The sequence below is a fragment of the Palaemon carinicauda genome, chromosome 30 (genome assembly GCF_036898095.1).
Source record: "Palaemon carinicauda isolate YSFRI2023 chromosome 30, ASM3689809v2, whole genome shotgun sequence".
In the NCBI taxonomy this organism is placed as follows: domain Eukaryota; kingdom Metazoa; phylum Arthropoda; class Malacostraca; order Decapoda; family Palaemonidae; genus Palaemon; species Palaemon carinicauda.
In genome coordinates this window covers 56,783,065-56,795,881 of record NC_090754.1, presented here as the reverse complement: position 1 = coordinate 56,795,881, position 12,817 = coordinate 56,783,065, and the positions used below count along the sequence as shown (strand labels likewise).

General features: G+C 35.9%; 1 protein-coding gene across 2 annotated transcripts in view; it reads right to left on the bottom strand.

The window, feature by feature from the left end:
• Positions 1 to 4,188: 4,188 nt before the first annotated feature.
• The window catches only part of LOC137623148 (5'-3' exoribonuclease 1-like), a 53,919-nt gene continuing 45,290 nt past the window's right edge, over positions 4,189 to 12,817 (bottom strand). For both annotated transcript variants that reach the window (XM_068353833.1, XM_068353834.1), the window contains exon 20: positions 4,189 to 10,014. In XM_068353833.1, the coding sequence (XP_068209934.1) occupies positions 8,968 to 10,014 (1,047 nt within the window). In that variant the 3' untranslated portion in view covers positions 4,189 to 8,967. The remainder of the gene's footprint in view (positions 10,015 to 12,817) is intronic.

Genomic DNA, 12,817 nt, shown 5'->3' with positions numbered 1-12,817 from the left:
TTACACCTTGATTAATACCAAGGTTGAAATACATAAAGATACAATTTAGCCACAGTGGATTTTCTTAGCAAATATACAGTACATTTGCGCAATATGCATAGAAAAATTATTCACTTTGAGCTATTTATTAAATAATCTCTCGCTCGGTGACACAGACAAGAAATATTTGAGAATAGTCAAGTCACTCCAGTGGTACCTTAGTATGAATATATTTGAAGCATATAACATGCCCATATCAGATCAGTTATTTGTTACTTACACAAATTAGACTATAAGTTACATATCTGAATTGGAAACCATTCAGACATTGAACTACTTGTAACAAGTTCACCAACACTACTAAACACCAGCATGGCTTCACACAGCCACCAAGAGTCAAATCAATGAACAATTATAGTAAAAGTTTAAGGAAAAACTTGTCCCATTTTCACATAACATAAAAAGCAGGTTAATCTCTAGAATATACGCTTCACACAGGCACAGAGAGTCAAATAATAGAATATTTATTGTTAAAGTTTAAGGAAAAACTTCATCCCATTTTCCACATAACATAAAAATGGCAGGTTAATCTCTAGAATATACGCTTCACACAGGCACGCAGAGTCAAATAATAGAATATTTATTGTTAAAGTTTAAGGAAAAGCTTGTCCCATTTTCACATAACATAAACAAACAGGTTAATCTCTAGAATATACTCTTCACACAGGCACACAGAGAGTCACACCAAAGAACATTGTAAAAGTTTAAGGAAAAACTTCATCCCATTTTCCACAACATAAAAATGGCAGGTTAATCTCTAGAGTATTACGCTTCACAACACAAATCGGGAAAATAGTCATCAATAACATAAATCTGTGCGATGGAAATTCAGAGCAGTGAAAATAACTAAATAAGGAGGCAAATATGATCTTGAAAATGTCCGGCCGTAGCAGAGAGAGATTACATCGTCGTACAGCTAAAACATGACAAATTTGGAAGTAATTTGTAATTTTCCTAGCGTATAAACTTCTAACTATTTAATAGGAATTAAAACGTTCAAAAGTTTGTTAGTGACGGAACAAATTAATTTTGACTTGAATGTCATGGATACAGCTTTATAAAACAATGTACTTAATTTTGGATTTTTTGAATAAGTTACAAGTTTGACAGTTTATTGCCTTATAGAAATAAGTTTATAAGTTACTTTTACATAACTTTTAACATAATAAAAAAATTAATAAACTCGACTATACATTAACCCTTTTACCCCCAATGGACGTACTGGTACGTTTCACAAAACTCATCCATTTACCCCCATGGACGTACCGGTACGTCCTTGCAAAAAATGTTTTTCACATTTTTTTGCATATTTTTGATAACTTTATGAAAAACTTCTGGCATTTTCCAAAATAATGAGACGAACCTGACCTCACCATGACGAAAATTAAGGGTGTTAGAGCTAGAGCAATTCAAAAAAAATATATTGCAAAATGTGCTTGAAAAAAAAAAAAAAAAACGCCTTGGAGTTAAGGGTTTGAGAGTTCCAAATAGCCTTGGGGGTAAAAGGGTTAAGACATACAGCAGTATTCAAATTCCCCGCAGTCTTATTTCATTGCTGATACTCAAACTATGAAAATTGTCATAAGGCTTAAATAAGGTGATACATTTCACTTCTCGCTTTTAATTACTTGATTTTGAAAGTCTTAAGAATTTAACATTAAAAGATGAAATTGTCAACTTGTGATTTACATCTGCATCCATAATCTACAGCAATTTACATTTTGCTGAATAGTTTTCGATCAAAAAATCCACCAATAAAGTATTATTTAACATCAATATATGAAGATACTAAGAACTTAAAAAATAAAAAAATGAATTTTTAACTTGCGATTCCCATCCGCATTCATAATCTACAGCAATTCAAATATTGCTGAATAGTTTTCGGTTAAAGAATCCACCAATAAAGTATTATTTAACAACAATATAAAAAAAAAAAAAAAAAAAAAAAAAAAAAAAAAAAAAAAAAAATTCAACTTGTGATTCCCATTCGCATCCATAATCTGCAACAATTCAAATTTTGCTGAATAGATTTGCGTCAAAAAAATCCAATAAAGTATTATTTAACATCAATATATGAAGATATTCAGCAATTTACATTTTGCCGAATGGCTTTCTGTCGAAACAAATTGACCAATAGAGTATCACTTGATGTCAGTATATGACGATATTTCAAATCTAATATCTTCCTTCATAAACCAAACTGGAGGCCAGACATGCATCTAAAAGTCCATTCATTTCCAAAATGCCTAAAAAAAGTTACTCGCAAACTTTCATAATTTGGGGCACCTCAATTTTTTAAAATATGAGCACTTTATCTATGACAATTCCTTCCGGGATTTGGGTTAGATTTATGAATTTGGGCCATAAAGACTTGCACTGGAGTTGGGAAGACCATTCAGCAGTCATGTGCTAAAGAAGGGTAGTAAGAATGGAGGTACAGTAGAGGTCTAATAGGTGAGTGGAGCAGGGGTCCACACGGACATTACAAAGGCGTAGTTAGAAAAAAAGGGATTTTGACAAAGGAAAAATCTATTTCTGGGGAGATACCTGTGACGCCCGGTGGAAAGGGTCCTTCCTTACACTTTTCTGATATAAATACAGTACTTCCAAATATACTAGAGAAAGTTAAAGTATGGAATGCAGAGGTTACTACCCTCGCACGAACACCCAGTGGGCGTCGTGTATAAAGCAGGGGCGTGTGAAAACCACTATTCACAGGCTGTCTTCCATTTAGATAATTCCTTCATCAAAGTGAAGGGCCGTAACAGAGGTCCTAGCTACCTTACCTGAACCACTCTACCGACGCCCAAATTATATGATTCTTTGTACAAAAATATTAATATAAACACCATCTGAACGCAATGATATACAGACGATAACAGATAGCTGATCGTGCATTCATAACTGGACGAAATTTTTCAGTTTTATCATTTTTCCTATCGGCCTTGTTATCACGAAGCAGTCGTCTTTCATTTTCAAAATCCATCCCCACAAATCGACTATTCCAAGTTCTTTCTATTGAACAGCAAAGATTACAAATTTCCTATGGCCTGAGGGCAAAGCCTAGAAATCCACACTAGGTGGGAGCTTGTAATAAAAAATATTTCAACACAGACTTTTCGGAAATCAGCTCTACCGTGTGACAAGGGAGTTAACGATATGTGAAGAACTACCATTTCTAATTCTTACTGAACTGTAATAATAGATTCATTAATAGATTCATTGCCGTTATTTCAATAACTAAAATCTTATTTAATTTGTCTTGCTAATTATGGTACTTACTCTCAGATAAGTAATCTTTTATATTATAATAAAACGAGATGAATGGATATTTTTACAAATTATTAGTTACATAATGTCAAAATTGAATGGTCTAGAAAATTTATGGTCTAAAAATTATATAATTTCATTATGCTAAAAACAAATAACATAGAATTTCTTTGATATTGTTAAAAGCAAATTAAAAGAGCTTGTTATTACCTTTGACACAAGCCTTGAGTTGGAGCCAAAACTTCTGTTTTTGAAGAAGATAAAAACTACTACTGTAGTTCCCAAAGCACCAATTATCACAAACCAAAATGTAAGAAGTAGTGTTCTTAGCAATGACCTGTTTCTATTCTTATTCAATATCCTAATTCATTTACGTCAGTGGTTCTCAACCTGGGGGAAATTTGAAGCTTCCAGGGGGGAAATAATTACACTACCTACTAACTAAAACAAGCGGAAAATGTCCTCATAGTACGTGCGGCAATTTGTTGTTAGCCATTCAATTGTGATATGATCATATCAGTTCTCACAGACATGATATTCAAGGGGAGAATTGGAGTGTCATGCCCATTTCTGAGGCAGGCGAGTGGGTATGAGGGCTGGGCGGGGCATGAAGGGGGAAATCTGGATGGTTGAACTGGGTGCAGGGGAGAAATGACAGAAAAAAAGTTGGGAACCACTGATTTACGTGACCGTACCATTCTTACGACTCCAGCGCCGTTTATATAAACTTCTACGTAAAGGATAAAAATTTATAACAAAAACATCATACGTATACCGAGGCACTTCCCCCAATTTTGGGGGGTAGCCGACATCAAACAAATAATAAAAAGGGGACCTTTCCTCTCTACGTTCCTTCCAGCCAGACAAGGGACTCGACAGAGTTCGGCTGGTACTGCTGGTACATTAATGAATATATGAGGGTAAAAAAAGCTTTTAACACTACAGTACTTAAACTCATCTCCATAAAATCAAATGAACAGAAACAACATGAAATACTAACAACTCCTATGCCAGCAAATAACAGCAGTTCTTAACAATACTGTAAAAGATAGATTACTTAAAATTGAAAGCAAAATAACTTGTGCAAGACTTATGCCGCAAATATCCATTCACAAAACTGTGTATCGAACTTCTTGAAAATCTTACTCGGAATAACTTTTCTCTTGAGTAAAGAAAGCATAACTGAAAATCTTCCTTGGAATAACTTTCTTCTTGAGTTAGGAAACCCCTTTTCCTTTATAAAGTATAACATTGTAGTTGACTTTTTAGTTATATCCGCAACATTAACCGACGTAAAATAATCTTACGCTGTGCGATGTACGATTTTAAACAACATGATGCTACGATTAAGAATATACTTAAAGATGATACAGGAGAATTTAATGTAAACTTGTTTACGGTAATAATACATCGTGCAGTCGGCATGCAATCAATTACTGTACATGCCTGAAGGTTTCATAAGTTAAAACGTATTGGTAGAACCGACTCGTCCAATGCACTGGAGATTTTGTAGGAATAGTTTGTTGTGCATCCACATCTAGAACATTGTCAAATTCACCTATGATGCACAAGTTCATAATAAAGTTACTAAAGTTACTAGATAACTTATCCTTATGACATTATCAAGAAATGTAAGCGATAAAAATAGGAGATTCTGGAATGTGTCCCCTCCCAACTAACCTCAACCCTGGAAAGAATACTGGAATTAAGAGTATACCTTTTGGTAACCAGAGGTATACTTATTTTAAAGACAAATTAAAAGGAGAATACAGTTGAAATTTGGTTACCACTGGTACACATTCTAAAAGCAAAAAAATCTCTCCTGCATTTGATAATTTCCTTAATAATACCAACTCACGTCTTTCTTGCCATGTGTCTATTCCGTTATTGTGATGGACATTCTAATTGTTCCCTATTCCTCACCTAAACTTACACTGAACAGCCTCTGCTCAGCAAATCTTTAGCAAAAGCTACTAAAAAAACCATTGCTCTGACTTAGGTTAATTCTAGCCTATTTGCAGAGAGGTTTAATGAAGTCTCCACAACGAAAAGCCAAAATTCGATTCCGTCTCAACAGGTGAAACACAAAACTGTCGTCGTTTCTAAAATCATTAATTATTTCTATGAACCTATCCTGATGTTCATATTTCTTCTCCAGACATTGGTTTATAGTCATTTACTCTCAAAATATAACAAAATATTTCCATTTTCTCCCCTTTCAAAAGATACAAGACCCCAGTAAAGTAACGAGACAATCTAGCGGTTAATGGTAAGTAGCAAACTAGAAGTTACCCATTCTCTCTCGCCTATATATGCCTTCTTTTATCCAGTTCTTCCTGGCATTTAACATTCTTACAAAGAGATCGTATTCAGCGAGTAGGTTGACCACTTCTCTACAATACAAATTTCAAGAGCATATGCAGAATAGGATGAATGAGCCCGTATAGTAACTGAAGAATTCAACGCTCACCATTCCAGTAGATACCTCTCCTTGAATCAGTACAATAACTAAAAAATTTAACTCTCAACACTGATACAGCAGAAGCCTTTCATTCAATTAATCACTCAGTGAGACACTTTTTCACCCTTCTTAACCCTTTTACCCCCAGGGTATTTGGAAATTTCCAACCCTTAACCCCCAAGGGTTATCTTTTATTCAAGCACATTTTGCAGTATATATTTTTCAAATTGCTCTAACAGCCTTAATTTTTGTCATAGAGAGGTCAGGTTGGTCTCATTCTCTTGGAAAATGCCTGAATTTTCTCAAAAAATTATCAAAAGAATAAAATAAAAATGTAAATAGCATTTTTTTGCAGGGACGTAGCGGTACGTCCATGGGGGTAAAGGGATGTGTTTTGTGAAACGTACCAGTACGTCCTTTGGGGGTAAAAGGGTTAAATTCTTGAATAATTTTTCCCAGACTTTGTAGGATATCAGTTCTTAGTATTCACACTTCCTGGATGATTTCCAATGTCCCACATGTCTGCTTCTGGCCTAGTAGTTAAAAGTATTTCCTCCACGGTGGCAAATGATTATAACCTGCCTGTTAGAAATTTTTCCTAAATAACAGATAGAACTCTACTGAAAATAATTCTATTTGGTTAAAATCCTCTTTTGGACAAAGAGAGATATCTAACAAAAAATATATAATAAAATAAATACTATATTTCATTTCTGAAAATGGTGAATATTTGCCGAAGTACAAAATTCTGACGAGGAATGGGAATTGTCATATAGGAGATCAGGACTCATCTGTACATGTTTTATACTGTAATGCAAATCCTTACATCCTGAATGCATTAACCCTTTTACCCCCAAAGGACGTACTGGTACGTTTCACAAAAGCCATCCCTTTACCCCCATGGACGTACCGGTACGTCCTTGCAAAAAAATGCTATAAATTTATTTTTTTTCATATTTTTGATAATTTTTTGAGACAATTCAGGCATTTTCCAAGAGAATGAGACCAACCTGACCTCTCTATGACAAAAATTAAGGCTGTTAGAGCAATTTTAAAAAAATATACTGCAAAATGTGCTGGGAAAAAAATAACCCCTTGGGGGTTAAGGGTTGGAAATTTCCAAATAGCCTGGGGGTAAAAGGGTTAACTCAAGATGATTGAATGTCTATCTATCTACCATGGCACTTCCTCAAATCTTGGGAGGTAGCCGACATAAATGAAAAAGAAAAAAAATGGTATTTTTTTTCTCTCATCATTTCTCCCTGCCTGACGAGGGACTCAGTCGAGTTTGGTTGGTACTGCTACGGCGCCATAGTACGACTGTATATATAACTTTCAGTTGAATAGACAAATGATGAAATATTAACGATGGAGGGAATGCTTCAAATATATTTTGGGTTCTATACATCTTTAAAATAAAACACTGGTACATGATTTACAAATATTTCTTTGAAGGAATTTACGAAATGTCAGGGAAGTTTAAAACTTAATCTTTTTTATAAAATTTCCTACTTAACATAAAACACTTCTCCACTTAAACTTTACATAAAAAAAACACTATCAATATCAATTGATATCTCACAAAGACTGAACATTAGTGGAAATTCTTCCCTGCAAGCCAGCGTTTGGGAAGCTGCAACATGAATGTCTTTTAAGGTCACATTTCAGTTAAAAAGACAATGTTAGCTTACTGAAAAAACATTAAAAAAAATAACAGTAAATTTTATCCAAAAATGTCCACTAACTCAAATGAAATTTGAGAGGAGTGATTAATGAAACAAAGTTAAATTCCTCTTTACGGTTGTGTACTCTTTGAGAGGAGTGATTAATGAAACCAAGTTAAATTCCTCTTTACGGTTGTGTACTCTTTGAGAGGAGTGATTAATGAAACCAAGTTAAATTCCTCTTTTCGGTTGTGTACTCTTTGAGAGGAGTGATTAATGAAACCAAGTTAAATTCCTCTTTACGGTTGTGTACTCTTTGAGAGGAGTGATTAATGAAACCAAGTTAAATTCCTCTTTTCGGTTGTGTACTCTTTGAGAGGAGTGATTAATGAAACCAAGTTAAATTCCTCTTTACGGTTGTGTACTCTTTGAGAGGAGTGATTAATGAAACCAAGTTAAATTCCTCTTTTCGGTTGTGTACTCTTTGAGAGGAGTGATTAATGAAACCAAGTTAAATTCCTCTTTTCGGTTGTGTACTCTTTGAGAGGAGTGATTAATGAAACCAAGTTAAATTCCTCTTTTCGGTTGTGTACTCTTTGAGAGGAGTGATTAATGAAACCAAGTTAAATTCCTCTTTTCGGTTGTGTACTCTTTGAGAGGAGTGATTAATGAAACCAAGTTAAATTCCTCTTTTCGGTTGTGTACTCTTTGAGAGGAGTGATTAATGAAACCAAGTTAAATTCCTCTTTTCGCTTGTGTACTCTTTGAGAGGAGTGATTAATGAAACCAAGTTAAATTCCTCTTTTCACTTGTGTACTCTAAAAGTATGGATTTCAGAAATCCTTTTGCAAGCAAAACAATATTCCAAACGAACTATTTACTATAGAGAAAAACCATTGTGAAATATATCGTGCGCACTGTCATGTCTGAAATTCTCTGTCCTGCAGAATAGTCGAGAGTAACGGCGGAGCTGTTTACGTAAGCCATCGACACGAGCGTTCGACATGCCGACGTTGTGTTAATCTTGGCCTCAAGACCCAGAGAAGATGATGACCACAATATGGAACCTCAACTAGTCTACATATTGCTTTGATTTGGGTATCATACATACATAAGAAACTGCTGGAACATCAGCACCCAAAAGATAAAAAGATACTTTATGCTTCATGGACGAAAGTTACGCATAACGTGAACACATCGACTTAGTAAGACGCGGAGCTCTTCAGATAGAAATAACCCTATAAAATATAATAGCAATGAAATAATTGCAATTTCACCAAAAACTGCTATTTACTGATGCTCTTGTACATCGTTTACTGGTATATTCAAAATTTACAATTGCCTACAAAATTTCATCTGTTCTCTGCTCTGCCTCGGGTATCCTAAGTATGAAATCTGAGCTTCAATATGAAGGATCTCGTTGTATCGAGTTAATTAAAATAAATTCATCCACACAAAAATATCTTTTTTTACAAATCAATAGTTTACACTGATTATAAAAACACTTATAAAACTAGCAATAAACAACTTCACCTATGTATCCCCGACAAAGGGCTGGCCGAACTTCACGGCGAGTCTGTTGCGCACCTTTCTCCGGGGCCTGTTATCGTTGCCGTTGGACTGCTGCACGTGCCGTTGGGTCTGTTGTGCATGGGGCCTTTCGGCATCGGCTGAACCCAAGCTCTGCCCTTCATTGGTTGACGATTGCCTTGTCATATCATCACAATTGCCGGGCTTAGGCTTGCGTGGCGTACGATTACGGATGACCTGAGTGGGCACGAAAGCAGACTTCACGGGCGAGTCTTCTTTGTGAGCGTTAGTCTCCACACCTTGACATTGCGTTTGTTGAGGTGGCTTAAACATCGACAAAAGATCGGGACTCAAATGCGTCGCTAACGACTGATCCGGAACCTGTGGAGCGCATGCCATGGCCGCTCCTCTGAATATGTCCTCCACCGACACCTCCGTTCTGCCATAATCGGACCTGCCGGAATCCTTCGCCGGGACGGGCGCTGCGTTAGATATCCCCGGACCCTGCACGGGCCACTTATCTAGGCGCTCGTTATCTTCCCTCTGAACTTGGGACCAAATATTCTCGTACAGACGGAGACCCTGCGGCTGCTGTGCAGTGATGGCTCTTCCCCTGCCCCTGCCTGGGTGTGGTGCCTGGCCATAGGCACTGCCCGGTTGTCTGCCAGGATTGGCAGGTATCGTAGGTATCGCTTCAGTCCCAAAACCATATTGTGGTGTGTATATAATGGTATTGCTCTCACAATCTACAACCTTAATGAAGTACTTAGGACGGATTAAACCCTGACTGTCGCCAGTGCAGGATATCAGCTGTTCATTGACACGGTAAAACCTGATGCCGTCTGCCAGCGCCTTTGTCACGTCTACAAAAATAAGAAGCTGGAATGCTTTGGGCCCCGGTTTGATCCTCGGAATATACGAAAAGCACAAGATACAATTGCGATTTGGCATTCTGCCTATACCTTGCTGGAGGATCTTGTTCCACGTGGCGTAGTACGTTCCGAAGACGACGCAGTCGACTTCTCTGCTGGAGCGGATCTCGACCATTCCCTGTAACGGTAAACAGAATCATTAATACCTTCGATGATTGCAAACAGACTTTTCCTATTTAACAAACTAATCTAACACATGCAACAATGATATAATATATGCTTATAGAAAGAAACTGGCTTAGTTTATTGTATAAATTCAGATACAGCACTGTTATTAGTAACTTTAACTCATTTTATAAGGCCTTCTAAAATGTCTAATATTATATGGATTGTAATAGAATATCAAGAGGTGCATAAAATGAAATAAAAAACTCACTAACTCCATTTCTTCACTACTTTCATAAATTCTTCATAAAAACTCAAAGGTATTTTATATTATTCTGTTCAAATTGGGCACAAATATGAAAACTGAGAGAGAGAGAGAGAGAGAGAGAGAGAGAGAGAGAGAGAGAGAGAGAGAGAGAGAGAGAGAGAGAGAGAGAGAGAGAGAGAGAGAGAGCTGAATAAATTGAAGAAAAGTAATCACCCACGAACAGCGTGCAACATTTTCTAGTATCAGATAACTGCCAACCTTGTTACAGTCAAGATGTTCACCTCAGTGATCTTTTTAATACTATCACTTACAATAAACTACAATTAATAACTAACCATCTACATACTTCAAAATTACCAAAAAAAAAAAAAAAAAAAAAAAAATTAGTCTGTTTCACAAAAAAACAAGCATATAACATAAAAAGAAAAGTCAGTAGCTACATTGCTAATAACTAGATGGAGTAAATGCCAAAAGATTTAAATAACGAATGGGCGAAATGTTTAAAAAATAAGCAAGCACACATCGAAGTTAATCCATCACTGGGGTCTGACAGTAGTGTATTTCTTTTCGTCCAGTGAGCAATAAAAAAGTGATTGATATACGGTGCGTGCAGATGCCTTATAAAAACAAATGCCATATCTCCTAATTTATGATTGCAGTTGGACTGGTGAAAGCCAACGTGTCCCCTAAAATCATTGCAATAACAGGCACGAAGAGACTTGAACAATCTCCGCAGCAACTGCATGTGACCAGGTGAATGGGATCAAATAACAGAGGTGAAAGCAACTAGTCAACAACCTAAAGTGACCGTGGCAGCAATAAAGAAGTCTGTGGCATAGTGAGACAGAAGACTCCTGCTAAAGAGTACCCAACACTTTCTCTGTTAACCTACGACGATATTCTTGTTGAACCTCGCCCCTTTCTTACTAGTATAGCATAGGCAAAACAAGCCGGTGCATTGTGCGGGCTCATGGAGCATAAATTGCGAGGTGATCAGGATGCAGAACTTCCGTGACATACATAATTACTTGCATGCATTTCTTAATAACTTGTTAAAAAACAAACATAGACCCACCAAGCATAACAAAAAACTTTGAATACATCCAAGTAACACTTAGAAGAAAGTATGACAAATCTAATCTGCTAGTTGGAGAATTTGAGTGGCTTCCTAGATTAGAAAACTTTTTGTTGAGCCATCAACTTACTAACATTCTAAATACATCTCACTTGTAGAGTTGAATACATTGGCTCCATTCAGGGATACTGTACGGGCCTTCTGATCACTAATGAAAACCAAGAGGCCTAATCTTAGTTGACTACCAATTGAGCTATTAGATATAAGATACTGGATGATATATACATTTATACATTCTAGCTATAGAGGTGTGGATTCAAATCTGTTTGTCTCACCTCTAGTATCCTTAAACTCAAGAGCAGAGACATCACTTTTATGTGGTTTTCAAAAAAATTCTTGCAGAAATAACGAATTCCACATCATTCTTTCAACAGAAACATTGACATAATTATCTAATACATATCTTTCGATATCAAAAAAATAATAAATTAAAACAAAACAATATTTCTTGGCGAGGTTCATAAAAAATTACTTCCTACAAGACATATTACCATCACCAATACTTGGAAGAAAATCTTAACTTGACACAACAGACTCGTATATCCTGATTCTGGCTATTCAGACAACTCAAGCTATAAGAATTTTGAAGAATTGAGAAGTAAACTAACTATTCTATAGATTTGGTAAGCATATCAAGGGTGTAAAACCTTGTCCTCAACCCCTTGATTCGATTCCCTGCCACTTAATTGCTACTAATCTGATTATTTCTTGGGAAATAAATATGGAAGCAGCTATACAGCAGTTATCTAGCAGAGATGTCACAAGTGAACAACACTCCTCAATGCTTTGTACATACTTTAATAAAATATTATTATCAGTATTACTAGCTATGTTACAACCCTAGTTGGAAAAGCAGGAAGCTATAAGACCAACAATATGACCAATGGCTCCAAACAGGGAAAAATTACCCAAAGAGGAGGGGAAATAAGGAAACAAATAAACTACAATACTAGAGAAGTAATGAATAATTAAAATAATGTCTTAAGATACTGCTTCACAATTATTTGTGCAACATACTACAACTGTACTTGTTAGTCATTATATTCCAGTTTTCTACACGAAAAGAGCATCAGATGTACAATATATTGCTAACTTAGCGTAAGAAACACGTCACTTGAAGCGTTATAAACAATGGAAGTTAACAGCTCATGTCACTTGAAGCATTATAAACATTGGAAGTTAACAGCTCATGTCACTTGAAGCATTATAAACAATGGAAGTTAACAGCTCTTTCTTATAATATGCAAGTATGCACAGTAAATTTTGTCTAAAAAGGTTGTATTCTTATTGACAGAAGAGAGAAATTATTAAGATCATTACTAGTCAAGCTACAACCTTCATTGGAAATGCAGACTGCTGCAGGCTCAAGGGCTCCAACAAGGAAAGTAGACTCATGGAGTATATAATAGTCTA